Genomic DNA, 25,037 nt, shown 5'->3' on the forward strand with positions numbered 1-25,037 from the left:
GGGGGGTTGATATGTAATAAAAGGTGGGCCTTTGCTGCCTGTTTAAGCCCTTTAAGCTTGATAAATGATGAGCGACAGAGGCGCAGCGAGAGGGTGACCGCTATTAACTCCTCAACCCACCCCACCCCACCTTCAAGCCACCCCTACAACTTTTGCTCCCCAGCTGCACGCACTCGCCGCCCCTCTGATAACACGCCGATTGATATTTTGCGGTTGTATACGTGCGCTGTTTGGATCGGGTGATTATGTTGGGATTAGGTCACCCGCGCTGTAAGGGCCATCGGGTATTCTGGGACCCACTCAAGCGCATTAAATCAGCATTTGGCGTACACATAGCCGAGACGTGCACACACAGGCGTGAACGACGACCTCTAATCTGATGACCTGCTCTTAACTCCACGCACACACACACACACACACACACACACACACACACACACACACACACACACACACACACACACACACACTCTAAATACTTTCTAGGGCGAAATGTATTTATACAGTTTACTCTAAAAACTGTTGGGTCAAAAATAACCCAATTATGGGTCAAAAAGGGACCAACTGCTACTTGGGTGAAAACATGACAAACAACGCAAAACATTGGGTTGTTTTGCACCCCCCCCCCCCAAACAGAAAGACCCTAAACGAAATTGAGTCAAATTAATCAATTTCACGGTTGGACCATTTTTTTTTTACCCATTGTTGGGTTGTTTTTGACCCAACTGTTTTTGTGTCGTCAAAATATTAGAAATGGCTCTGCAGTCCACGTTTGTAAACATAATGCTAAACATGTTATGCATATGATTAGAAAACTACATATAGTAGTTAAATCTTGCAAAATGGAGCTTTGATTTAAATTGTAAGGTTCAGTGCAGTGGAACAAATTTAAATGAACTGGGGGGGAAAAAATGATGTGTTGAAGTTACTCAAATTTATTACATCAAGTGGTTGCCTGAAATGAAATCATCTGGATCCAGATACATTTTTTTTTAAGTTGCCGATACATCTGCCCAAAAATATGCATCTAAATCAAGATGATTCGATTGTGTGCAGCCACTTGACAGAATGAGATTGACCAAACTCAACACACCAATTTTTTTACAAGTGTAGGCTGTGTAATGTATTTGTTCATTTAAACGAAACATGATTAACACTTAAATTCTAATAGAATGGAAGCCTAATGCATCAAATTATGTTTTTCATGTGATTTTGTTCATCCAATTCAAATTTAAAAAAAACTACTGATGTAGTACATACCGTTTGTGTATAAATCAAGAACACGCTGCATCAAGAATTAACACTAGCCAATATGAGTTATTTTATTTCATTTTTTTAGTAATTCTGTTTGTTTTTTTTTTGTGGGAGTATAAAAAATATGAGACATTTATCATGTTTGACATAAATTCGAATTTTAAAAACGATTATTTTTCTGCATCTTTACATCAATATGAACGAACACACCGGTTGTTTTATTTATTTTTTGTGGTTATTGTTTGGCAGGCGTTTGTTTATTTCAATGTATTTTTTAACAAAACAAATTATCCTTGGTATGTTTTGGTTGTTTCGTCACGTTAATTTGAATTTTACCATGAATCCACTTTTGAATTCGTCTCTTCATGATCCATATGGTTGCGTTTCCCCACATTTATTTCATTTATTTCATTTTCGAAGGCCTCGCCTCGTTGCTGAGCAGCGCCGGAACGGTGAACCGATGCGCCGCTAGGTGTCGCCAAAGGGCCGCCGAACTGTGCTCAACCTGCAGCGCCTCCTCCTTCCTCCTCCTTCTTCTCCTGCTGCTGCAATATCCCCCCCCCCCCCTTCCGCAAGAAAGTAGGGGGAGGGGGGCAAACCGCGGCTTTTGGCGTCGAGAGAATGGACAGTGAGTCGCGAAAGTTTTCCAAGTATTTGCCTTTTTTGAAACCACATCGTCACATTGCACCGGCGGGGGTCGCCTGGAGTTCAGGTGCACTGCTAAATACTCGCAGCGAGGCGGGGGCTCAACATGTATTATTAACTAGACGATGCAATTCATGTCGAAACGCGACAGGATTAATTGGAATGGAAGAATGTGAGACTGAAAAGGGGGAGATGAATGAGAGGGCCAATTGATTCGTTAATTTGGGGGAGATGTGGACATTTGGAAAATGTGGAATTCTTTTTAGCGAGGAGATATCTCATGAAATTTTTTGTTCAATTCGTTTGTTAAATTTGATGCAAAATGTGAGCTCCTTTAAAATATTTTTGAAAAGTTGGAATTTATGGGAATATTGAACATTTTAAAGTTGGTTTGACTTGTTTGGAAAAAGTGTGTAATTGAGATCATTTTTGGTACCGTTTTTCCAACTTGTGGAAAAGTGAAAAAAGTCCCCCAAAATATTACACAGCAATTCCAAATGAGGTGAACATTTTGCCGATGGAACAGTTTGAAGTGTTTGAAAATCTGAAGTGAATCGGTTCCATTTCACCATGAACTTTTTAATGAGCGTTTAATTTAGTGGAAAATTTGGAATTGCGGAAGATTGTGGGACGTGGAAAAAAAAACGTGTTTTGAAAGATTTGAACAGTTTGAATCCGCGGAGAACTCACAAGATTGACTTGATGTTTCTTTATTCAAATATGGAATGACGAGAAACGCGGAAATTTGAATCGGAAATAAGCTGACATTAAAATGATTTTTTTTCATCTTTCCTCCCGAATAATTACAAACATTAACATTTGTGTAACGTGAAAAAAATATAGCCCGGGAAGTTCCAAACGACCTGAAGGTGCATGGAGTGGGAGTCTAACGGGTTTAGAAACGTGGGAGTTTTTGGACCGTCAAAAAAAAAAAAAAAAAAGAGCACAAATATACTTCAAATGAAATCAAGTTTGTTTGTGGAAGAGGATTTAAAAGCAACAATGCTCACCATGTGTAGCTGTTGCCTGGGGTGGGTTGGGGTACCGTCTCTTCGGGATGTCTTGGGGGGTCATTAAGCCTGCTTGATTGTCCTACTCGTGTTTTCCTTGATATTGACCCCCCCCCCCCCACACACACACACACACACACACAGCCCTCTCCTCGTCCACGTGCACGCACCTCCACGCACACTCTTGCGATGAGTCCAAAAAACGCAGCTGGCCACGTCCCCACACGGACACGGAAAGCTTCAACCCGCCGCTGACCTCCATTTGACACCAGCAGATGAAATGTTACCGGTCCGTTCATGGCGTCGGATGGTTCCGTCCACTATTTATACACGGCGGACTGGACAAGAAAATACTCTTCCAAACAGCCCCATGCACGCTCTCGATGGTGCCGCTTTGAAAATCGCATTAACAAGTCGTTCGACGTGGGAGTGGGGGGGGGGGGGATAGAATGCGTGGACAAATTGAGCGATGATTAAGATTGAATGTGAAAAGCTTATTGTTGAACCTGTTACTTATGTGTCGAATCGTACAATGCACATTAAGACAGGAGGGAAAAAAATCAGAGGAATTGTCTGATTACCAGATTGGAAAAAAAGCGTTTTATGAGTTAAAATAGTGCGAATTTGTTTGACGCTATGTGTGCATTTTATTTCTAAAGGCCAAGAAATGACAGATGTTTAGATTATACCCTGTAGTATAATCACGTGATGCTTTTATTAAACAACGAATAACGCAAATATCCCTACTGTGCTCCAGTTTTTGACTAGTCAATTGAATCGCCACATTTGCATGCCGTAAATGTCTTCAATGCGTTTCATTGTTGAAACGTTGAACACAGAAGTGAGTCAATGTGGTTCATCTTCGGTCAAAAGCCACATTTGCGCAGCCGTTTACAACATAAAAACGTTTTAAAAAAAGACATTTTGTGGAATAACATTTTAAATGAAAACACATGATTAAAACTGATTTTGTTGTCTTTCATTAGGAGTCCCCCCCCCACCCACTCTCTCTCTTTTTCTCTGCTTTTTTTTTTCCAGGCAAGCGGTGTCGAGTGCGCTTGTGTGTGTGCGTGGAAGAGCCTTACATTGGACACGCGTAATTAAGCTCCACTGTTTTCACACGCTCTTTTGCCTGCTCACATCACTCTGCTTAGGGGGGGCTACGAAAAAAAAATCACACACCTATTCCCACCTTTAAATCCACGCGATGGGAAAGAAACACACGACGTGTTATACAATTTCAATATTTTATTTTCTATCAATTTATGCGTTTCTTTTTTTTTTTTTAACATAATGAAAGCATGCAAAAAATATGGCAATGAAGCACGCGCTTGACTTACCGGAGTAATCCAATATTAGTGGTGATTTTTTTTGGGGGGGGGAACCAATTCTCAGAGTGGAGTGGCGTTCATCCACGCTGCTTGTGTTTTTCTCTCCCTCTCTCTCTTTTCTCTCTTTCTCTTTTCTCTCACTCGCTCTCTCGGCGTGTGCGTGCTCCTTCCCGGGGAATTGCTGCTTGAAATGTCCACGCAGCCGTTTGTCAAAGCCTTGCTTGCGATCCTTTGCACTTCCCACACCCGCCCAAGCGACCCCCCAACCCCCACCCCACCCCTCGCTCCACCGCACACGACCCTCCTGTATGCCAACGTAACTGTTGTCACCTTGCATTTATTAACCCCCTTTTTTTTGTTTGTTTCAGGTCGGCCTCCCTACAGCTCCTCCTACCCCCCCCCCTTTTTCTTTGCAACTTCTTCATCATCCTCATCCTCGTCCAATATTAAAAGTCAGGCAAATAGCGATGTGGCCCCGTGCCGAAAGAGCTCCTGGAGGGTCTTTACATGCAAACGATGCCCTCCTTGCTCCTCCTCCTCCCCCCCCCCCCACCCCGTCCGCCTCCTCCTCTTCTTCAGTTTCAATCTCCCCTCATGATTGATGATGCCCGCATGGCCATGCTTTGATAAGTGACCAAATACACCCAGGCACTGATTCCTATCAAGAGAGGAAAGAGAGGAGCATGAACACACATAGAAAAAAAAGAGGCTTGCAATGCATTTCATTTGCATGAGTTAGAAACAAATTGAAAAAAGAAAAATCAACGGTATACGCTGAGAAACATTAGATTATTAACGTTGGCGGCACAGAACGTCTGTGGAGTGAATAATAATGTGTTTGTTGTGTTTTGTGGATCCGATCAACTAGCACAATTATGACGTGACAAGCGATCACCAATTGTGCATATATATATATAAAAATCTGGATTACAAATTGTCTTTTAAATTTCAAAACTGTTAGCAAGATGTGAATGTCACCTCACTTCACTAATCTAATAATGGAGGGTGACAAGAATGTTTACGAGCCAACACCTGACGATCAGAATTTATAATTTCGTGTGACTTCTGAACCATCTAATCTGCCTGCGGCCCCCTCCACCTCCAAAAAGGCAACTCCTGTGTTCACCCTTGATTGTATCGGTTCGTGTTCAATTCCTTCTTTTTGGTGTTAACAGGGGGTGGATATGCCGCGATAGTTTCAGCAAAGTTCCTCAACCCAAGAAAACAAGTCTGCATTAGGCTGCACAGCAAATTGTTGCCATGTTCGGTCTATGAATGGTTGCGTTTTTTTGGGGGGGCACGTTGTTTCTAAAGATAAATAAATAAATCGAATTTCAGGTTCAAAACGGAGCCATGAGGGATAATTATTTTCTCCTACAGATCACTTCACTTTTGCACTACTGTTAGATTTATTCTGGCATTTCATCCCAACTTTATTAAAAATATAAAACTCCCCCTTTCTTTAAAAAAGAAAACACCATGAAGAAAAAGTGACACTTCCAAGCACATTCCAACTATTTCGGATTTGATTTAGAAGCACATCAAGGCACTACGATCGTCAACCAATGAGATTGGCATTCTTAAATGTTTCTTGTTGGAGTGAAAAAGAACTTACCCCTCTCAGAATGAACACAAATCCAACCTGATTTGTGTTGTTTTAGCGTTCAATTTGGATGAAGTAACATTTTTAAAGTGTAAAAAGAAGTCACCACAAGTGGGGAGAAGTGACATTTGCAGCCATCATTTGTTGTTTCCACTAAATTCGAACACCAGAATTGGATTCGGAATCATCTTTTAAGTGCTACGAAGTCCCCGCAATTGTAAGGAGTGATATTTTCAGCGATGTTGTGGTTTTTTACACACCAGAATTGGAAACCAAATCATTTTTAGAGTGTAAAAAGAAATTGGAAAGGTGTCATTTGCGGCCTTAGTGTGTTTGATTTCACCTCATTTATTGTAAACACCAGAACGTGAATCAGAATGATCTATACAGAAGTCACTACCATTTAAAATAGAACTTTCTTAGCCATAATTTGGCCATTTTACCATTCAAATCGGAATCCCCAATCATGTTTAAAGCGAAAGAAAAATTCGGCACAGTGGTACGAAAACGACAGTCTCGCCGCGTTGTCCGTTGGTTCCATTTGAACATGGGAATCATCTTCGTTGGCCGTGTTTTGAAAGACGTCACTACAAGTGGAAAAATGTGCTGTTTATTGCTGTGTTTACTACATTTTAGCCTCAGATTCATCATCATCTTATTGGCTGAGTTTTAAAAAGAAGTCGGTGCACATGGAAAGAGTGACTGATGCCTGTGGACATTTACGGCCGCGCTCTTGCATATGGGTACTACATTTTAACATCAGAATGATCTATGTTCGCTACATCGCATCCATATGATTCTGGTTTACATTTTTACATAGCAATCATCTTAAATGGTCGCAGCCACACGATTGATATTATTACTACTTGTTAATATCAGGGTGTGATGCGGTGTGTACTGTATTTTAAAATGTGACTCAACATTCATTGATAAAATTTTACCCCCCCTCGGGAATCTGATCGTTGCACTATTGCTACGTTTACTACATAATACTATCAGACTTGGAGGCTTTTGTCACCGTACCGCTTACTACTTTGAAAGCATGATCAGAATTGCCTTTAATGGCGCCCATTCGTGATTGCCAAATTTTACTATGTATCTCAACATGTATGTTTCGGAATACTACTACAGTATCATCGAAGATAAAGTCATTAGCAGCGGTAGTGTTACTTTTTACACTATTACCACTTTTTATGAGAAAAAAACAGTTTGTTACCCTTAGGTTGTACTTGGGAGAAATGTCACATTTAAAAAGAAAATGTTAGTAACTATATATGTATGTATGTGTCATAGATAGATAGATATAATATGTTTATATTTAGGTATGTATATCATGTATACACGAATGTGCACATATGTGTGTGCATGTAGTGAGTGTCGCATGTTGCAGAAGTGTGCGGTGTTGTGTTGCTGCTGTCCAAATCCCAAAAGTATTTTGGGTGGGTGGGGAGAGAGAGTTTTGGATACTTATAGTGGGTGAAAGGCAGAAGAGGAGGAGGAAGAGAAGGAGGAGCAGGTTCGTGTGTCTACGACTACACACGGTACACACACACACACATTAGGAGGAAGAGTGGGTCTCTCCTCTCTCTCGCGTGGGAGAGCTCTTCGCCTTGCCTTGGCGCAGCACCACTGGCTGGGGCCAGCACGCCACTTCCGGGATCCGTCATTGCGCTCGCCCACCGCTCGGTGCGCTCGGCGCGCTCACTCAGTGTGTTCGGAGGACGCGAGCCGGCCGCCAAGCTGACAACACTCGCTGACACTCATTCACTCACCAGCCAGCTACCAAGCCAGACAGCACCAACCAAGCAAGCGACGGACCCGGACAGACATTTCTTTTGAATTTTCTTTCCCCGTTTTTTTTTTTTTGTTTTTTTTTACCCTCCTCCCACGCCGTCCGCTTGTGCAAAAAGTCCACACTGGGGCGAAGCAGACATTTAAAGGAGACAGAGCGAAGAGGACTTACGGGGGGAGGACACCGAACTAACGCGCACGGCACCCGAAAAAAAAACAAGAAGGGAGAGGGTGAGCGAGGGAGAGAGAGAGAGAGAGAGAGAGAGAAAACTTGAACATCATCGCCGAGCGTCATTCATTCATTACCTTGACAACCTCTGGCTTTGATTGACAGCCGGAGTGGCAAAAAGCCATGATAGAAGCGACAGTTGACTTTACGCGCCGCTCGTTGATGGGCCAATTGTAAACCTTCCAACGTATTTTTGGACACTTTTGAAAAATTTTGAATATTTTCCTTGGGAGGACAATCGGATGCGACGATTTCGGCGCAACCGCTCCGGCGAATAGGACAATTCGCCCAAACAAAACAAAAAGTTAGTCGAAAAAAGGAGGAGGCAAGAGAGAGCTGGGATTTTTTTTTTCCACGCGGACGAGAGGGATACTAAATATTGCACACAGCAAAAAAATAAAAAATAAATCAGTACGGCATATTAGGGAGTTTATCGGAGCCTGATGGCGCAAAGGGTAAGTACTGTTCCACTGCACTTCTCCGTAAACATCCCACCACCTTTTCCGTCACCACCACTTCCACCAAACTCCACCGGAAAAAGCGCCTAAAAGTCCCACAGCCCGGCGCTAACTTCTATCCCGTTCCGTCCGCTCCCTCAGTACGACGAGCTGGCCCACTACGGGGGCATGGACGGCGTATCGGCGTCCATGTACGGGGACCCGCACGCACCCCGGCCGCTCCCGCAGGTCCACCACCTCAACCACGGACCGCCGCTACACGCCAGCCAGCACTACGGAGCCCACGCTCCCCACCCCAACGTCATGCCCACCAGCATGGGCTCGGCCGTCAACGACGTCCTAAAGAGGGATAAGGACCAGATTTATGGGTAAGCTGTGCATGCTCTTCTTCTTTTTTTTTTTTTTTGCATGCTACAATCTTTATTTTGGTCTCAAATTGGAGCGGACACTTTTTGCAGGGTTTGTTTGAAGGGGTTGAAACGCTTTTTGTCACAAGTCTAAAAAGAGTACCAAGCTCTTAAAAAAATGTAGCGTGTAAAATAAATGACATGACAAACAATTCCCCAGTAAGAAGAAAATATCAATATTAATTATGCGACTTGATAAAATGTACTTCTAGATTACAGTGAGAGTGTCGCGCAGATCACAAATTACGGCGTTATGGAATCTTCATTTTTTTTAAATGTGTACGTGCAATGGTACGTTCTCAGCGTGCAGTACGGGTTTTTGTAAATAACGTTGTGCTCTAGTGCTCACTTTTGCATGTTTTTTTTTCATGCAAACGTATTCTTACGTGTATTTAAAATGCACAGCTCCAAATAAGTTGACATGTTTCACTACATTTGTGATTTCACCACGCAAAAGCGAGTGCGCAGACTCGTGAGTTAAGAATTGTATTTTCAGCTGTCAGCGCCGCACGCAAATTTAAAAACTTCCTCCGCGCCTGATAAATATACACAAAAATAATAGTAAGAGTCTTTGCCCGAATTCTACCCGCCGTGTGTGTGTGCGTTTCACTTTTGTGTTGCACTTCTCACGCTTGTCACGGTGCACTTAAGAAAACGTCAGTCTCCGCCATGCGGATCAATGAGAGGTTAGAAATGTGGTTAAAAGCAGCTTATCATCATTAAAAAAAAAGAAATATCACCGTGCGGGCTTTTAAAAGCATGTAGTAGTTTTTTGGAGGGGTGTATGAAAAAAAAAAGTGATCCAAAAAAGTGTTTGGATGCAGGTTGGATGCGTGCTCCAACGTTACCGACACGCTGCTCGGTGCTCAGTCCGTGTTTGCTCGCCCCCGTGCAGGCATCCCCTCTTCCCGTTGCTGGCTCTGGTTTTCGAGAAATGCGAACTGGCGACGTGCACGCCGAGGGAACCCGGCGTGGCCGGGGGAGACGTGTGCTCCTCGGACTCCTTCAACGAGGACATCGCGGTGTTCGCCAAGCAGGTCCACAACCGACACTAGCACCCAAATGGGATTTTTTCCAATACAAGGCATTCAACGCACAGATATTCACCGAACTTTTCCTTATTGTTGACTTTTAGGTCCGAGCAGAAAAACCTTTATTTTCATCGAATCCAGAGTTGGACAATTTGGTAAGTCCACTTTGGAGTGTCCATGACGAACTCATTATAGATTTCGAATGTAAAAAAAAAAAAATAATTGTGGCAAGTCGTTTTAAAGATCAATATAAATTGCTTCCAACGATTGTCATATTATAACGAGTCTTCATTTTACTGATGGATGTTATTTTTATTTGCATGTGTTTCAGATGATACAAGCCATACAAGTATTACGGTTTCACCTCTTGGAATTAGAAAAGGTAAAAACAAAAATCGTGCGTGAGAATGAGAACATGCACGTTTTTCTTTCTTTGATTTTGTTAAATATAAGCTGGTCTGTGGACGACGCTGCGGTGTTTTCGGAATAAATAGTCATATTTAATGCAGGGCAGCTATTTCAGCAGCTCAAGTAACAATTGGTGCTCAATTAAGCCCCTTTGGTCCACGTTATTGATCCGCATGCACGTATCTGTTTTCAACCGCTGCGCGCTGCGCTTCATTTGGATTTTAGATGATGATTTTATCCTTATTTGTCTTTTATTTGCTTGCGCTTCTTACGCTTTAACTTGTTGCTGCATGTCTCGGGAAAATAATCACAAAGCAACAGTTTGCTTATTGTTTGCAACCCCCATTTAATTGGAGTTATTGTCGGATCGCTTCAAGCGTTCTCCCCACATGCTGAAAACAAAAATCGTCGTAATTGGATTTATTTTTCCTTCAAGGTTCACGAGCTTTGTGACAATTTCTGCCATCGGTACATCAGCTGTTTGAAAGGAAAAATGCCAATAGATTTAGTGATTGACGAGCGGGATGGAAGTTCCAAATCGGACCACGAAGAGCTGTCCGGCTCGTCGACGAACCTCGCTGATCATGTAAGTGAACGCACCACTTTCTGATGCATGTACTGTGTGTGTGTCTGCGCGCGCGTGTTTTAGAAGCGAGTGCGCGCGCGTGTGCGTGTGTTCGTGTTTGTGTGTGTGTGTGTGTTGAGCTTTATTTTTGTCATTGTTTGGTGAGACGCACCACTCTCTTATCGTCTATTCTATTGCGAGTGTGAGTTTTGAGCCCACCCTCGACACGGTTTGTAAGATATTGATTTCACAAAAGACTTGGTTGATGTTGTACGTCAACGCCCCATCTCTTACTCGTTCTATATGAATCGAACGTGTGTGTGTGTGTGTGTGTGTGTGTTTGTGTGTGTGTGTGTGTGTGTGTGTGTTTGTGTGTGTGTGTGTGTGTGTGTGTGTGTGTGTGTGTGTGTGTGTGCGTGCGTTAGATGTCGATTTGAAATCTGTATGGGGATCTTGTCGATTATTTTTCTCGTGTCTTGCCCGCAACACGGCGACACGGCTCATGGTATCTCGTTTGATTTAGTTTTTAATTGTTCGGAAACCTTGTCGATCTTGGACGTGAACGCAGCGTTCCCTTGCCGACTACGCTTTCCACTTGTCTTGAACGCAACACGTCTTGTTGGCTCTGAAATTCTTTTAAGTGTTTGGCCTACATATTGAGTCTTAAATGGTGTGCGCGCTCGTTTCTGCATGCGGGATGTGCCGGTGGGGTCAAAAGCTAAACGCGCTACAATTGCCTTAGTTATTGTTTTAAGTCTTTTGATTGGGTGCACTCATGCGTGCGTAATGCGAGTGTATTTGTGTGTCTGTGTGTGCGCGCACCATGGAGAGACAATTACGCGTTAGCCGCTAAGCTTTAGCTGTAGGCCACTATTAAAAAAAAGAAAGGGAAAGAGTTAAGGGGGGGGCTTTCCACGCGAGGAGGCTGTGGGAGTGTTGCAAAGCTGCTGTGGATCGTCTCCGCAGAGGTGCACGAAGGTTTTGTGTGTGTGTGTGTGTGTGTGTGTGTGTGTGTGTGTGTGTGTGTGTGTGCTTGCCTTATAATGCAACGCCAGGCATCAATGTCAAGTTCACATTGCATATAATGCTTCTCTCAGAGACCACCCCTCCCACTGCCGCTGATGTTAATGTGTTTAATTGTTTCCTATTGATTACTCCTGTATTTCTTTATTTATTTTTTTACACTGCAGTGTACAGTTCTCCTTCCACTCCTCCCGCCTTTGCCTCTCCCTTTTAGTTTTATGACTGGAGGCTCCTTAATGCTGAATTCAATTATAAACACCTATAGCAGCAAGCAAGCAAGCAGAAGCTTGACATGTGAATGCATTTCTGGCTGTGTTGTTATCATCGCCATTCTCGTTGTTATTATTACTGCTGAGTCCACGCATATGAGTTGAATTGATAAAACTAATGTTTTGCTTGCGACCAAGTCACTTGCTCAATAAGAAGCACATTATGCACAGTCACTACTGGGCTTGCATCTGTCAGCTTGGGCTTCAGGCCGCACACACACATGCACACACAGGTGCTCACGCACAGAGGTACACGACCGTGTTGTATTCACAAGCTTGGCCATTGTGGCCCTCGTTACAAAAAGTCACCAATTGAAATCTGTCATTGTTTTATATTGCACATACTTAAGTAGAGGAGAAGCCGCATTGATTCGGATTCACAATAATGCTTCATGAAATATGTTTGTATTGTTATCAAGTGCGAAGAGCTGACCAGTGAGTTACTTTTACATTTGCCAAATAGTGAGCCCGCATTTAGCTTGACTGATTTACTACTTCTGTATGTTACATATATACAGCAGCTCTTAAATTATATTTATTCCTGTTACTTATAATATCTTTTAGTCTTAAACAGCATAAACTCACCTAATGGGTAAGTAGTGTTGCCCAGTCCTCAACTTGCTAAATAGTGAACCCACTTTAAGCTTGAATGATTCTTTAATCGTACTTGTCATTATAGCACGCCCTTTTTTTCAATTATATTTATTCCACTTACTTAACCTATTTAAATTTTAAATGGCATCAAGTGGATAAATGGCACGGCTCTAGCAGCAACTTGCCAAATAGTGAACACACATTTAGCATTATTGATTCATTAATCCTAAATGTCATTATATCACGCCTTTTTAATTATGTTTCACACTTACTTACAATAGTATGAAATGACATTAAGTCATCGAATGATTGAGTTATGTCGCCCTAAACACGAACTTGCCAAATAGTGAGCCAGTGCTGACCGTAGTCATTTTTTAAACCGTTAAACCCAGGTAATCATATTTGGTTAAAACGGCCATTATAATATATCTTTTTAAAGGTGACTAGTCATGCAAATGGTTTAATGAAATCTTTTGAAACCATATTAATGCGGTGCCTCATCATTAAAATGTTCATAAATAGTGCCAAAGTTTTCTGATGTACTGTACTACAAACTAATCTGGAATGATTGACATATAACAAGCATGAAATCACGAAATAGTGAACCTGCACTTTGTTGTTGTGCGCAGTCATGTTTATGAACTTTTATAAAGCGTTTATTACATTGTTATTAATGTTTAGAAACGCTTGATTAACCCCTATTTAAGGTGCTACTCAGAAAAAATGAGATACATTTTCACATACCTAAACGTTGAGGGATTTATTTGCTTCACTGTGACGCGATCAACTTTTTATGTCGGCTACTTTGATTAAAAAGGTGATTCGGATGCGAGTGCAAGTGCAATACGCACCAATGTAAACATTTTCCAAAAAACAAATCATGCCCAACTTGCATTACATTTAATTAATTTGTCTTTTCCCAATGAATTGTCCCCCCCAATTTTTCCCGTACAGGGGTGCGAACGATCTGCGGATATGCTAATGAGCTCCGATCGAGATCCCTCACGTCCACTTTTCTCCGCTTTGCATTTTTAATCGGCGGAGCCCTCCCTGGGCGCCCGCGTCTCATGTGGTGAAAGTTGGTTTTAGTGAAAATGATGAGGAGGGTGCGTGTGTTCTCATGTTCTTTTCCCTGCCCCCCCTCCCCTTTCCTCCTACCTGACAGCGCCGCAAGAAGGCACACTTTTTATTTACACTTGGGCGCGATTGGATTACGGCGCGGGCGAGGAAAGGGGACGAGAGGCTTTCGCTGACACAGTTGATTTGATGACTGTCTCTACCAGTGGAGCCCACCCAGGACTTAACCCCCTCCCCTTTAGACGAACCCCATCCCGTGAAAAACACTCTAAAATAGAGGCGCTAGCTAGCTCTTGTGTCATCTCGTAATGACATTTCCGCTCTGTTCTCCTGCGCCGCATTCAATTAGGCACAACTAAAGGGTTTTGAATCTCCTCGCTTGTGATGAGTCGCAGTGCCTTCTTACTTTTGAGGACCTCGCGGGGTTCTCGGGGCTTTGTTTTGGAGATCCTTCCTCGGAGCGGTAGATAGGAGTTCCCATGGAGGTTTCGCTCATGCTTATCTTGACGCTGTATGGCTGGAAAATGGGGGGAGGGAAACGAGGGGGGTTCGCTGTTTACATTGGATTTTTGGCAACAGGCAGGGAACTGGTTAAGACATTGTGAGCTCACTTGGAGGTGCAGTCAAGTGTGTTGCGATCGTACAGCTCGGGTCTGTTTGTTGCTTGATGTGGCCAGTAGGGGATGATGTCACAGCCTGGTAAAACGGATGACACCATGACATTGTTTTATGGCTTTATTGAAGTGGTTCTCAAATGTTTTACACCAAGTACCACCTAAAGAAAAAACAAAACAAAACTGTGTCTTCTATCTTGACCAACTTTAAAATACAGAAGCGTTCTAGTCCCAAATGTTCATAAAAAACAAGGGGCAGAGAGGATCTTCCTAAAAGGTTTCCTTAATCTTGCCATTGTAGCGTTATGCATGCTTTGAAACATGAGCATCAATTGAGGGAAATAATTGCAAATAAATACTTGACTGATGAATTCAAATTAATATGTATTGCCCGCATAAGTTACATCGAAATGGGGCCTAAATTGGTCGAAAATTGGAAAACTGCGAAAAGATTACATTCAAATGCAATGAGCTATCGTAGCACGTTTAAAAGTTAAATACAACCGAACTGTGCTGAACAAATGTGCCCTTCTGGAATGAAAACAAGTTTGGGCCACTGTAACATGATGTATGTAGAGTTTGAAGAATGAATTCAGTGATTCTTTCATCTACCACTAGAGGGAACCGGCACACCATTAGTGGTACGTACACTGTAAAAAATGTTAAGTGAACTCAAAATTTCAAGGCAACTTTTCTGAAGCTCTAGTTGGGCACGTCAGCTAAAAGTTTATCTGTTGTAAAAATTGGCTTTACAGTTTTTAGGACTCTTGTCCCTTGGAAATATACGTTAAAAAAGACATACTCGATGCGTACGATGATGTGAATATTCTTTCTTGAAGGAATTCATACGAGGATGCAGCAAATCTGTCAGGACCTGAAAATGGTTTTGTGGCCTAAAATTTTGGGGGAAAACTGCTCTGTTGATTTGGCGCATAGTTGTCCCGCATACAACAGACTTTTTTTCCAACTCTTGCTTACTGTCTGCATAGATTTCATGAAGTAACGCAAGGGTGCGTAGAAGGGGGTGCCTGGCAAAAAAACAAAACAAAACACAACAATACAAACCAGTTTCCTTTAGCATTTAGACAGAACTGGCCACAATTTGGTCTGCGAAAACATCTACTTTCTCGTTTAAAAATATTTCCGCTGCCCCAAATCAACATTGTCAAGTAAACAAAACGGCGCACCATTTTTATCCAGCGATGTGTTGCTACGGAGTTGAGTCTCGCCTTACATTTCCCATTTGATTAGCGCTCCCAGGGCCTGTTGGGAGCCATATCTAATCTTCATGGCTGCAAGCGAGAGAGCGGGAGAGGGAGAGAGACTTTACTCACTTGTTGCACACTGCGCACCCTCTCCCAGCACCTCTTGAAAAATGCTTTCCAATGCAGCTGCCACAAGGTCGTACACCATGCAACTCACGTATGTTCAGTATGTGAGCTTGTTTTTTTTTTTTCTTTTTCTTTTAGATAGAACTTTCGCAGGTAATGACAGACATCTCTTAACGTCATTTGTCTGTTTTTATTTGCACCACTTTGCACCTTGAAAAAAAGAAAATGTCCCTCCGGTGAATCCCCTCAAGCATCGTCATCATTATAATAACTTTTTATTGAAGGTATTTGAAAAGGAGCCTTGATTTATTGAGGGGCAATTTTGGTAGTCTGTAATTTGTGGCGTATGAGCGCCTAAGGTAATAGTGCGCAATCCAAATATTAAAAAAAAAAAAAAAAAAGGTCAAGTTAAAAATGTTTGTTATTGTTGTGGGCTGTATGTGTGAATCTCTATCTCTCTTTAATATATATATATATATAATTTTTTTTTTGAACAGCATTCAATCAGTGCAGTTAGAAGTTGCCCTCGGAGAAAGTTTGCAAAGCCGCCTTGTGTTGTCAGAATACAACCATGATGAATTATTAGCTGCCCAGTTAAGGAAGCCATTTATTAATTGTCATAATTGAAGGTGTGGGTGTTATAACACTCAGCTGTTCAATAGAGGCGCACATACACCTTTGTGAGCCTTATGTAATTATGGAACACCCCCCCGCCCCCCCCTTCGGTGTTTATGCCATGTGGCAAGATGCGTCTTGAAATATTAGCCGGCATTATGATTTATGAGCCTATGTGTGTGTGCCTATGGGTTTTTTTTGTAGTGTGTCAGCGGTTCCGTACACGATCAGCGGCGGATCCCCATAACCTCTCCACGCACACCACCTTCCCTTCCCTCCCTCCTCGCAACTTTCAGGGGAATTCGAGGGAAATTCAATGAAGCCGCTAAATCAATTTTCGCCGAAATTTCAAGGGATGCGGGCATAGCGCGCACGAAGCAGGTGTTTGGAAATGTGAGATCAGGGATTCATTCTCCTGCTTTTGTTTCTTCATCATGATAGTTGGAGCTCTATAAAGTGGAACCTAATCTGATGCTGGTTTACTTTTAAGTTCCCACTCCAAAACAGTTTTCCCAGAATTTGTGTTTAGTCAGGATGTTCCAGGCTTTGCGTGTTTGACTTTTGTGACATATTTTCTGGTCCTACAACTGTCATCACTTTTAGGGCGTATGGATGTTCCGCTTCCATGGTTGTCATCCTACATTCCCTTATTCCCATCACTTGTGTCCTTAAAAGCCAAAACCAAAAGAAAAAAGACAAATGATGATCATCCTTTGAAGGATTTGTTATATATTTTTTTTATCATATTTGTTATATTCATGGTCATCATCATCTTTGCCAGAACTGGTAGGGACCATAAAAAGGCCCAGAAAACCCTAAAGAAAATCAAAATAATGTTCAACTCCAATTTTTGTTTTTACTTTTTGTCAGCCATTATTGTTATTGGTTCTATGGTTATTATCCTCTTTGCCATCGGTGGTACCACCTATCCAACCTCTGCATTAAGCAATGGCTATTTGAACACAAACAATGCAGCAACACATGTCGACAGACAGTACTCACAGGCGTCTATTCTTTATAAATTTAGCAGCCAAGGACTGCAGACCAGGAGCAGCACACTGTCACTGGGTATCGGAAGTATGAAATCATGATGCATTCAGTTTTGTAATTAATGTCCTTTATTTATTTTATTTTTATTTATTTATTTTTTTTAACAAAGTTTAATATTGTGCAGTGCTATTTTGCTTATTTTAAAACCATTTTTGGGGGGAAGGGGGAATATATATTTGTCAGGCTGTGTGGATTATTGGTATTTCTATTAATTTCAGTGGGCTAAAGATAATTATAGACACAAATGTTATGAGTTACAAATATGGCCACGGAACAAATTAAAGCTCTAAGTCAAGGCACCAGTGTAATTACAACTTGTATTACGACAGCAAAAGGCAACCCCCCTGAGACTTTGCTCCTTTTGCCCCCCCCCCCCCCGTTCAGTGTGTTGTGTGTTTGCACGCCGCCATTTCCCTCCATCTTCCTCCTATGCTTTTGAAGACAATTAGCGCCGAATACGTTTCTCTTAATTACACCCTTTCTTCAGGGAATATTCGCAGCGTTCCCCCGTATATGCCCTCTTGTTGTTGTGCGTAGCTCCTGCCTGGCGCTCGTTCGCTTGTTGTGTAGATTGACTGTTTGGCTGACACGCACAACTTGTTTGAACTTTATCACACCCACAGGGCCCGCGACAAAATGCTTGTGTATGTTTGTGTTTGCACGGCGTCTGATGATGATGCCGCCGCTGCTGCGCCCTCCTCTCTGAGAGGGGGCGCCGTAAATAATTGATGAGGGAAAGAGAAAGAGGGCTTTTGTCGAGTGCACAAAGTTACAACGTGCGCTGTGATGTGTTTTGCAGGCAGGCTTGTGAATTAGCGGTGAATTATTATTATGATTTTTTTTTTTATTGTGGTTGTGCTCATTGGCTCATGCTGTGTTGTTGTCTATGAGAGGTAAACATTTTTTTTTGTTGGGGTGTTGCGGTGCTTTTCAACCGGGGGTCCACGAGCCACAAAATGATTTGCAATATATTTTTAGGTTGTATCTTTTGAATCAGTGCATACCTGTATTTGGGCACCGGGATGCTAATCAAGCTAACAATGACTTCCCTCTTCCTTCGCTTTGGGCCATTTTCTTATGTCTGTGATTTCATCACACAAATATGACAACCCTCAGTATTTTTAATGTATTTTTAAAATAAATCTATTATTACAAGTCCAAAATTGACCCATGTAAAGTGTTGAAACCGACTTGCTCTCTTTGACGATGCAATGTTAGCGGTTGAACAAACATGCGGCTTTTTGAAAAGTGATGATTTTGAAGGTTTTTGAGGATTCCACCTGATGCCGGCAATACATTTCAAAGAATAAAGGCTTCCTCTTCGACTCAAAGGTGTAGTATTAAAAACATTTACATTTGGATTGACTTCACTACTGCTGGCATCATAGTCCATTTGTGTGCAGCATAACTGCTAAATGCTGCCTCACCATGCTTGCTTTGAACTCTGGCTTCCTCTAATTGATTCATTGTAATGCTTAGCGAAAAGATTTCCGATTCCTGAAAGTTTTTTTTAACACTCCCGTAGAACAGTGTGGACTTGTTTAACTTGATAGCATTCGCCAATACACATCATACGTTGAAAAGTATGAAACCTTCGTGTAAATATTTGCTCAGGCAATTAGCCGCTGTTTCAGCCTCCATAGTAGAAAGAAGTGACTTATCGTTGTACTGGAATGTGTGCAAATGTTTGGCCACTCGCGGTACAATGAGACCTCAGTGTTTCATTATTTTTCGACATTTCCATGATGAGTGAGTGATTCTGATAACACTAAAGGCACTTCGTTTTGATATCCACCCTGCTATGGTTGTGATTATGGCGAGGATGCCTGGAAAGAATTCTCCCCAGTTGGAGGAACCCCCCAGCTTCCCCCCTCCCCCCCAAAAAAAAAACAATCCAAAACTATCATTTCCCTTTCACAGCATTAACTGCAGTTTGCCTTTGAATTTGATTCAGTGGCGGCGCCATTAAAAATGACACATGACTCGCACAATGATAGGTGAATTAAGTCTCATCGATTTTGCTGCATTAAGGCCGCGAAGAGGCAGGCCTCACTGGAGTGCGGCTGACTCTGAGCTTTCCAAGTGGAAGCCGGTCATTTTCTACCTCCCCCGCTGAGCCCGCCGCTGCTTAATTACATGCAAGCTGCCCTTCATCCCTCACGTGATGAAGACGCAACCGGATTATTTTGGGAAGCGTCCTGCTTTTACGCAGAGTTCCCACGGGCGCTTGAATGTTCGATCAAAACCAGCAATGTGCTCATCAACTGTGTGTGCAGATCCTGTGACTTTTTTAATTTTTTTTTTTTAGGCATAATTATCAATTGGGGATGTGGATTGATTGCGTCATGAAGCCACCGAGGCGAAATGGAATGCGCGGTATCCATACAGACATTGGCACAATATTGGCATGGAAACAGGAGTTGGGAACATTCAAAAAGTCATCCATCTTGTGAAAACATTTTCAAAAATCAATTGATGATTGGTTACAAGTGCTTCAAAGACCGTTGAATTGATAAAAAGAAAAGAATAAAAAGTAACCGAGTAAAAATGAAGCTATAGAGCTCACTGAACAAAAATCTTCAAAAGTCATCTCAGAGATAGAGTTCGAATATTTGCAATTTACATATTTGCAGTTTTTTCAATAGTTTTTTTTTGGTTGAGCCAAACCCTTTTTTCCATTCATCAGTGTTTTTTGAAGATTTTTTTGGGGGGGCGTTACATTTTTTTTCCCCTCAGTGCATATCCTTGGGCGTCAATTATATGCAGATTTTCACTATAGATAACCAATTAATCGTTTGAAAAATCTATAATTAATAGCAGAACTTATTTTTTGGTCCTTTAATGCTTACAACAATAAAGATATGAATGACTGTCAGAACATTTTATATGCATTTTTTTATAATAGCGACAACTGGAAAACCAGCAAAAATCTGCAGTTGTTTTTTTTTTTTGGGGGGGGTGCATTTTTGTGTTATCCTATAATGTGTTCATTTATAAGGGAAAAAAATGCAAAAATAGGGGAGGGAAAAAACCCAGCAGATTTTTGCCCATTTTAATGTGACTATTAAATCAGCTGACTGATGAATGGGTCAGGCCCTGGTTTCAACTCACTGAAAAGCAAGCTACGACAAGCTGGGGAAGTGCTTGAAATTGACTTGTGAGTAATTGTATGAACGCTGCATGAACTCCCTGACAACAGACTTTAGTGAAGTGTATCAGAGCGTTTGTCCATCAGTGGCCCAGAAAGTGAACTGAGGCGCCGACCACTTTCCCCACTTTCCCCCTGGGCTCACTTTGAAGGCCCAAAACCTCTGCGCGGGGCTTCCTTGTCGCGCCCCTCTTATGAGGAACCTTCCAAGCTCTTTTTTTTTTCCCCCTCGCATAGCACCATCCAGTGAACAGCTGACGCTGAGAGAGCCTTGAATGCAGGCGAAGGGGGCGTTCAAGGGCCTTGTGTAGTCGTCTGCGCCCCCTTTAACAGATAAAAGGACCCTCGCTCGCTGCACAACAGGACTCGGCACCCAGAGGAGGCCAGCAGCCGCTCGTCTCATAGCCTCCATTTCCTCCCGCTAAAACTTCACATGATGTGGGACTGCCGTCCTCCAGGACAACTCACTCCAGCACAGGCAGGCTCCTCAATTTAGATGATATCGTAAAAAAAATATATAGATCTATTATTTTGCTGTATGTACAGTATCCTCCTTGTTTGAAAATACATGCCTCTAACAAAGTGGGGGGGGGGGTGGCATGGCGGGAATTGAGAAGTGGATTGAGGTTTGCGGGAAGCCTCGGTGCAGGCCCGTGTTTGTTTGCCTTGGGCCCCACTCAAGGGGCCCTCCACTGTCGGGGGTACTCGAGCAGCGTCAGCCTCACATTTGAATTTAAGTCACCAAGATCTTTTTTTTTTTTTCTTTTCACGACATCCCCAATGGTATCGGCTAGCGATTTTTGTGCGAGTGACGCCGTCGGTCAGTCTGAAATGGCGGAGGAAATTCCAACCCGAGTCTGCCGTCATGTGGCACTGATAAAGCCTTTCCTGTAACAGCCGGAGTAGCCGGCTTCCTCGTGGGCCGGGGAAGGAGGGAAGGAGGCAGAAGAGAAGGCAGGGGAACAAGGGGGGGTGAAGTCATCTTACGAGCCAGTTTGCACGTGGGCATGAAAACATTTACACCATAGCCGCCAAGTTCATGAAAAAAATTCCCCTGCCCAATGATAAGACAGGCCATTTTGATGAGGGACTATGTACAGACATGTTTTTCTTTATTTGTTTGGCAGTTGACAGCCAATTTACAGTACCGCATTTGAACAATAGCGAACCCAACTTAGGACTTGTCATTGTCATGATTGGAATACGTTTAAATTTGAATTTTGATTGGAAGTATAACACATTTACAAAGCCGCGCGTGCATGTTTCCTGTTCGGTTCATTCTTTTGTACGTTTATGCTTTAAGTACTAAGCTAGCTATTTTATGGATGGAAAATGTGTTCCAATTTTGTGAGAATTTGTTTTCAAATGTCAATGAAGAACTTTCAGGCATTTTCATACTTGCTTGGGGTCTCTTACCGACCTATTTGGCCACTAAGCTAGCTGGTCCACGTTAAAGCTGCTGTTTCTATGTCGGAGGAAGCCATGCCATTTTGGTTGAGGATGTGCAGTATTTGCCTTTGTTTGGCAGTTGACAACCAGTTGTTAATTCCCATTACCACCACCTACAACACTGGAGTGGAGCAGTAGTGACTGCAATGTATGAACGATTGAATTTCAAAAAGACAAACAAACAAATAAACAAACACTAAGTGCTGGCCTTTAGTTGCTTAGCTAGCTGAGGCATGCGAAATTCCCTGTGGACCAAGTAAGATGTTCCTGAATTTGTATACAGTTTAACTGTACCTTGACTCGAATTTCTAACCTTCATTTAAGTTTATAAAAATATGTACTTGGTCGATTTTACTTGCACACAGTATTCGTTATTAGCCGCTAAGCTAGGAAGATGGTATTCTGCCACTGACTCGTGTTATTGTTGGGCTTTGGCTGAGGCCTGCTCTCTGAATGAGTACCATTCCAGTTCTCAACCTACATTTATGAAAGTGAATGTCGCGCTCGCGCATGTGTGTGTGTGTGTGTGTGTGTGTGTGTGTGTGTGTGTGTGTGTGTGTGTATTCCTTTTGAGCCTCTGTGGGCGTGTGCACATTTTTGGCAGATTAGCAGGAGAATCACTGTCATATCTTATTTTCACTCCTGACAGCGGTAATGATTAATGGCGGCTGTGGTGTGTTTGGACGTCTTACCTCTGTATTTCGCACTTGACACGGAAGTCTCGCTTGGTAGTGTTGTTACAACAATAACAAAAAAATAAATGCCAAACGTGAACTGCAGTGCATGTGTGTGTAGACAATTACTCAGCAGAGCTTGTCATGCAGGACGCAGCATTGCAAGCATTCTGTTCTCATGATTTAATGAAGCTCCTTGATTGCACATTTTTGACTGATCGCCAGATGCTGTAGTGCTTGTTTTTTTTTTTGTTTGTTTGTCATGTGTGTGTGTGTGTGTGTGTGTGTGTGTGTGTGTGTGTGTGTGTGTGTGTGTGTGTGTGTCGCTTGTCGATCAGGAGTGTGTAAACTTTTGTACACAAGGGTCACATTTGATTTTTGAATTGTAGATAATAATAACAATAATAGTAATAATAATAATAATACATTTTATTTATAAGCGCCTTAGATGAGGGAAAAGTGGTTAAAATATTAACGTGAAATGGCTCTGGTCAATTTTTTCGGACCAGGAACACAAAATCAAGGATTACATAAACAACATTCAATCTGCATACTGCAACGCATTAGATAAAATCAGCAGAGATGGAAACCGTTTCAATAAATAGTGAGTGACTAAAAGCAGAGTAGATATGTGGTGTCATGTGCCATTCAGTGTAGAATCATGTCCAGGCAAAAATGGAGCAGTTAGATTAGTGTCTCACATACCCTTTGTAACTGGGGGCGGGGGGGGAAATATAATTAATAAAAAACATAGGTACGTATTGTATCAGTTATCACTGTGTTAAAGGAACAAAACCAACTAATCATGAGATTCAGTGGATACTTATTGCAATTCAGTGTAACTTTTGCTCAGATAAGTTCAGGATTGCTCGACTTCCCTTTGGAATTTGACACTCTCATATCATTTTTGTGGCAAAAATGTGCTACTTTTCTTCATTTCTATGGCTATCTCCCTCAAAGGATTGCTTGTAAAGATATGTTGTAACAAACAGTAAGAACATCTTTAAGACTTTGGACACCTTGGTGACGCCAAAAGGCTGAGAGCATTGCTGGACAAACACACACGCACACGCACACGCACACAGGGTGCCTATTTGACCTTCTCTGAAACCCCGAGAGTGGCTCACGAAAACCCTGGGATTCAGTCAAACCGAGGTTAACAACCACTGGATTAAGGCATTGGTATCTCACAAACTAGCTAGATAACTAGCTATCTGTATGTCTAGCTGGCTAGCTAGCAGTCTGTCAAGCTAGGCTAAAGTAGACAGCTAGCTAGCTAACTAGCAATCTGTCGAGCTAGGCTAAAATAGACAGACCGCTAGCTAGCTAGTTAGCTAGCTAGATCGATTGATCCATTCCTTCTAGATGTCACTTATATGGTCTTCCTCTCTTTTTTCTCTCTCTCTGTTGCTGGTTAACTCGGTTGGAAAACCTCAGAATCCGGCATCCTGGAGAGACCACGACGACGCCACGTCCACGCACTCAGCCGGTACGCCGGGGCCCTCCAGCGGGGGCCATGCGTCGCAAAGCGGCGACAACAGCAGCGAGCAAGGTGAGTCCCATGCAGAGATGCATTAACACTAACACGTCCATTGGTATATACAGTATACTGTATGTACTACTACATGCTAAGTATCGTTCATATGCAGTGGGGAAATAAATACCTTCTAACAACATATATATAATAATATAACAGTTGTGTGTGTTTTTTTTAAAGGATATACATGTCCTACATGCAATAGTGACACAACTGTCTCATTAAATATCAATAGTGGCCAACTTCTTTTTATGCTTTATAATCATTGGGAGGAAAATGTGCGAGGCCCACAATTGACCTCACGACTCACCGCACTTGTCATTGAAATTAAGGCTGATGCCCGTAATGTTAAAATATTGATTCGGGGAAAAAAATGCTTGTAAAGGTTTTAAATTGGAACAGATAATTAAAATTTCCGCTATTTCCAAAAAAATCAATTCTGGACTGTATCGGACCTCAGCTGTTCCACTGCATATGAGCACCACCATTGACATCGAGATCCTTTTAATCGCCCATTTCCAGAATGCATGATGACATCCCGAGCCATCTCCCTTCCTTGTGCGTGTTTGGATTATCCCTTCTTTTGACTGGCGTCCATGTCAACACAGTCACACCTAAAAATGAAGGCGCTTATCCACTTTTACAGTCAGACACGAGCGACACACCCGAAAAAAAAGGGCTTTCCAGAAATTTTACTATTTTGAGACTTGAACAAAAACTGGTGACTAATAGTGCGTTTCTGCCAGTTCTCTGTCACATAAAAAAATACATTAAGTTTGCTGCACACAACAGCCTATAATTACGCCTTAGTGTTATCTAGCACACAACCTGCCAAACGGGAATAAAGCATTTCAAAACAAACGTATTGGAATGTGTTACAGATAGTGTGCGACAGTCACACGTATCTGTCGCCATTCGCTCGTC

General features: G+C 42.3%; 1 protein-coding gene and 1 long non-coding RNA gene across 8 annotated transcripts in view; one reads left to right on the plus strand and one right to left on the minus strand.

The window, feature by feature from the left end:
- The first annotated feature begins 7,402 nt into the window (after positions 1 to 7,402).
- meis2a (Meis homeobox 2a) overlaps positions 7,403 to 25,037 on the plus strand; it is a 109,663-nt gene continuing 92,028 nt past the window's right edge. For 3 of the 7 annotated variants that reach the window (XM_019872378.1, XM_019872376.1, XM_019872382.1), the window contains exons 1-7: positions 7,405 to 8,318; positions 8,463 to 8,689; positions 9,624 to 9,765; positions 9,864 to 9,914; positions 10,091 to 10,141; positions 10,604 to 10,753; positions 24,014 to 24,128. In XM_019872378.1, coding sequence (XP_019727937.1) covers positions 8,307 to 8,318; positions 8,463 to 8,689; positions 9,624 to 9,765; positions 9,864 to 9,914; positions 10,091 to 10,141; positions 10,604 to 10,753; positions 24,014 to 24,128 — 748 coding nt within the window. In that variant the 5' untranslated portion in view covers positions 7,405 to 8,306. Of the gene's footprint in view, positions 8,319 to 8,462; positions 8,690 to 9,623; positions 9,766 to 9,863; positions 9,915 to 10,090; positions 10,142 to 10,603; positions 10,754 to 24,013; positions 24,129 to 25,037 lie in introns of all 7 variants that reach the window. The other 4 variants (XM_019872375.1, XM_019872381.1, XM_019872379.1 and 1 more) reach the window with 3 other exon arrangements.
- LOC109517307 (uncharacterized) lies at positions 13,494 to 15,714 on the minus strand. Its single transcript, XR_002168515.1, has 3 exons — positions 15,497 to 15,714; positions 14,307 to 14,391; positions 13,494 to 14,212 (listed from the first exon to the last, which is right to left on the minus strand). It is a non-coding gene; the product is annotated as an uncharacterized LOC109517307 (long non-coding RNA).

This window comes from Hippocampus comes, unplaced genomic scaffold (assembly GCF_001891065.2).
Source record: "Hippocampus comes isolate QL1 unplaced genomic scaffold, H_comes_QL1_v1.1 scaffold92, whole genome shotgun sequence".
Lineage (NCBI taxonomy): Eukaryota > Metazoa > Chordata > Actinopteri > Syngnathiformes > Syngnathidae > Hippocampus > Hippocampus comes.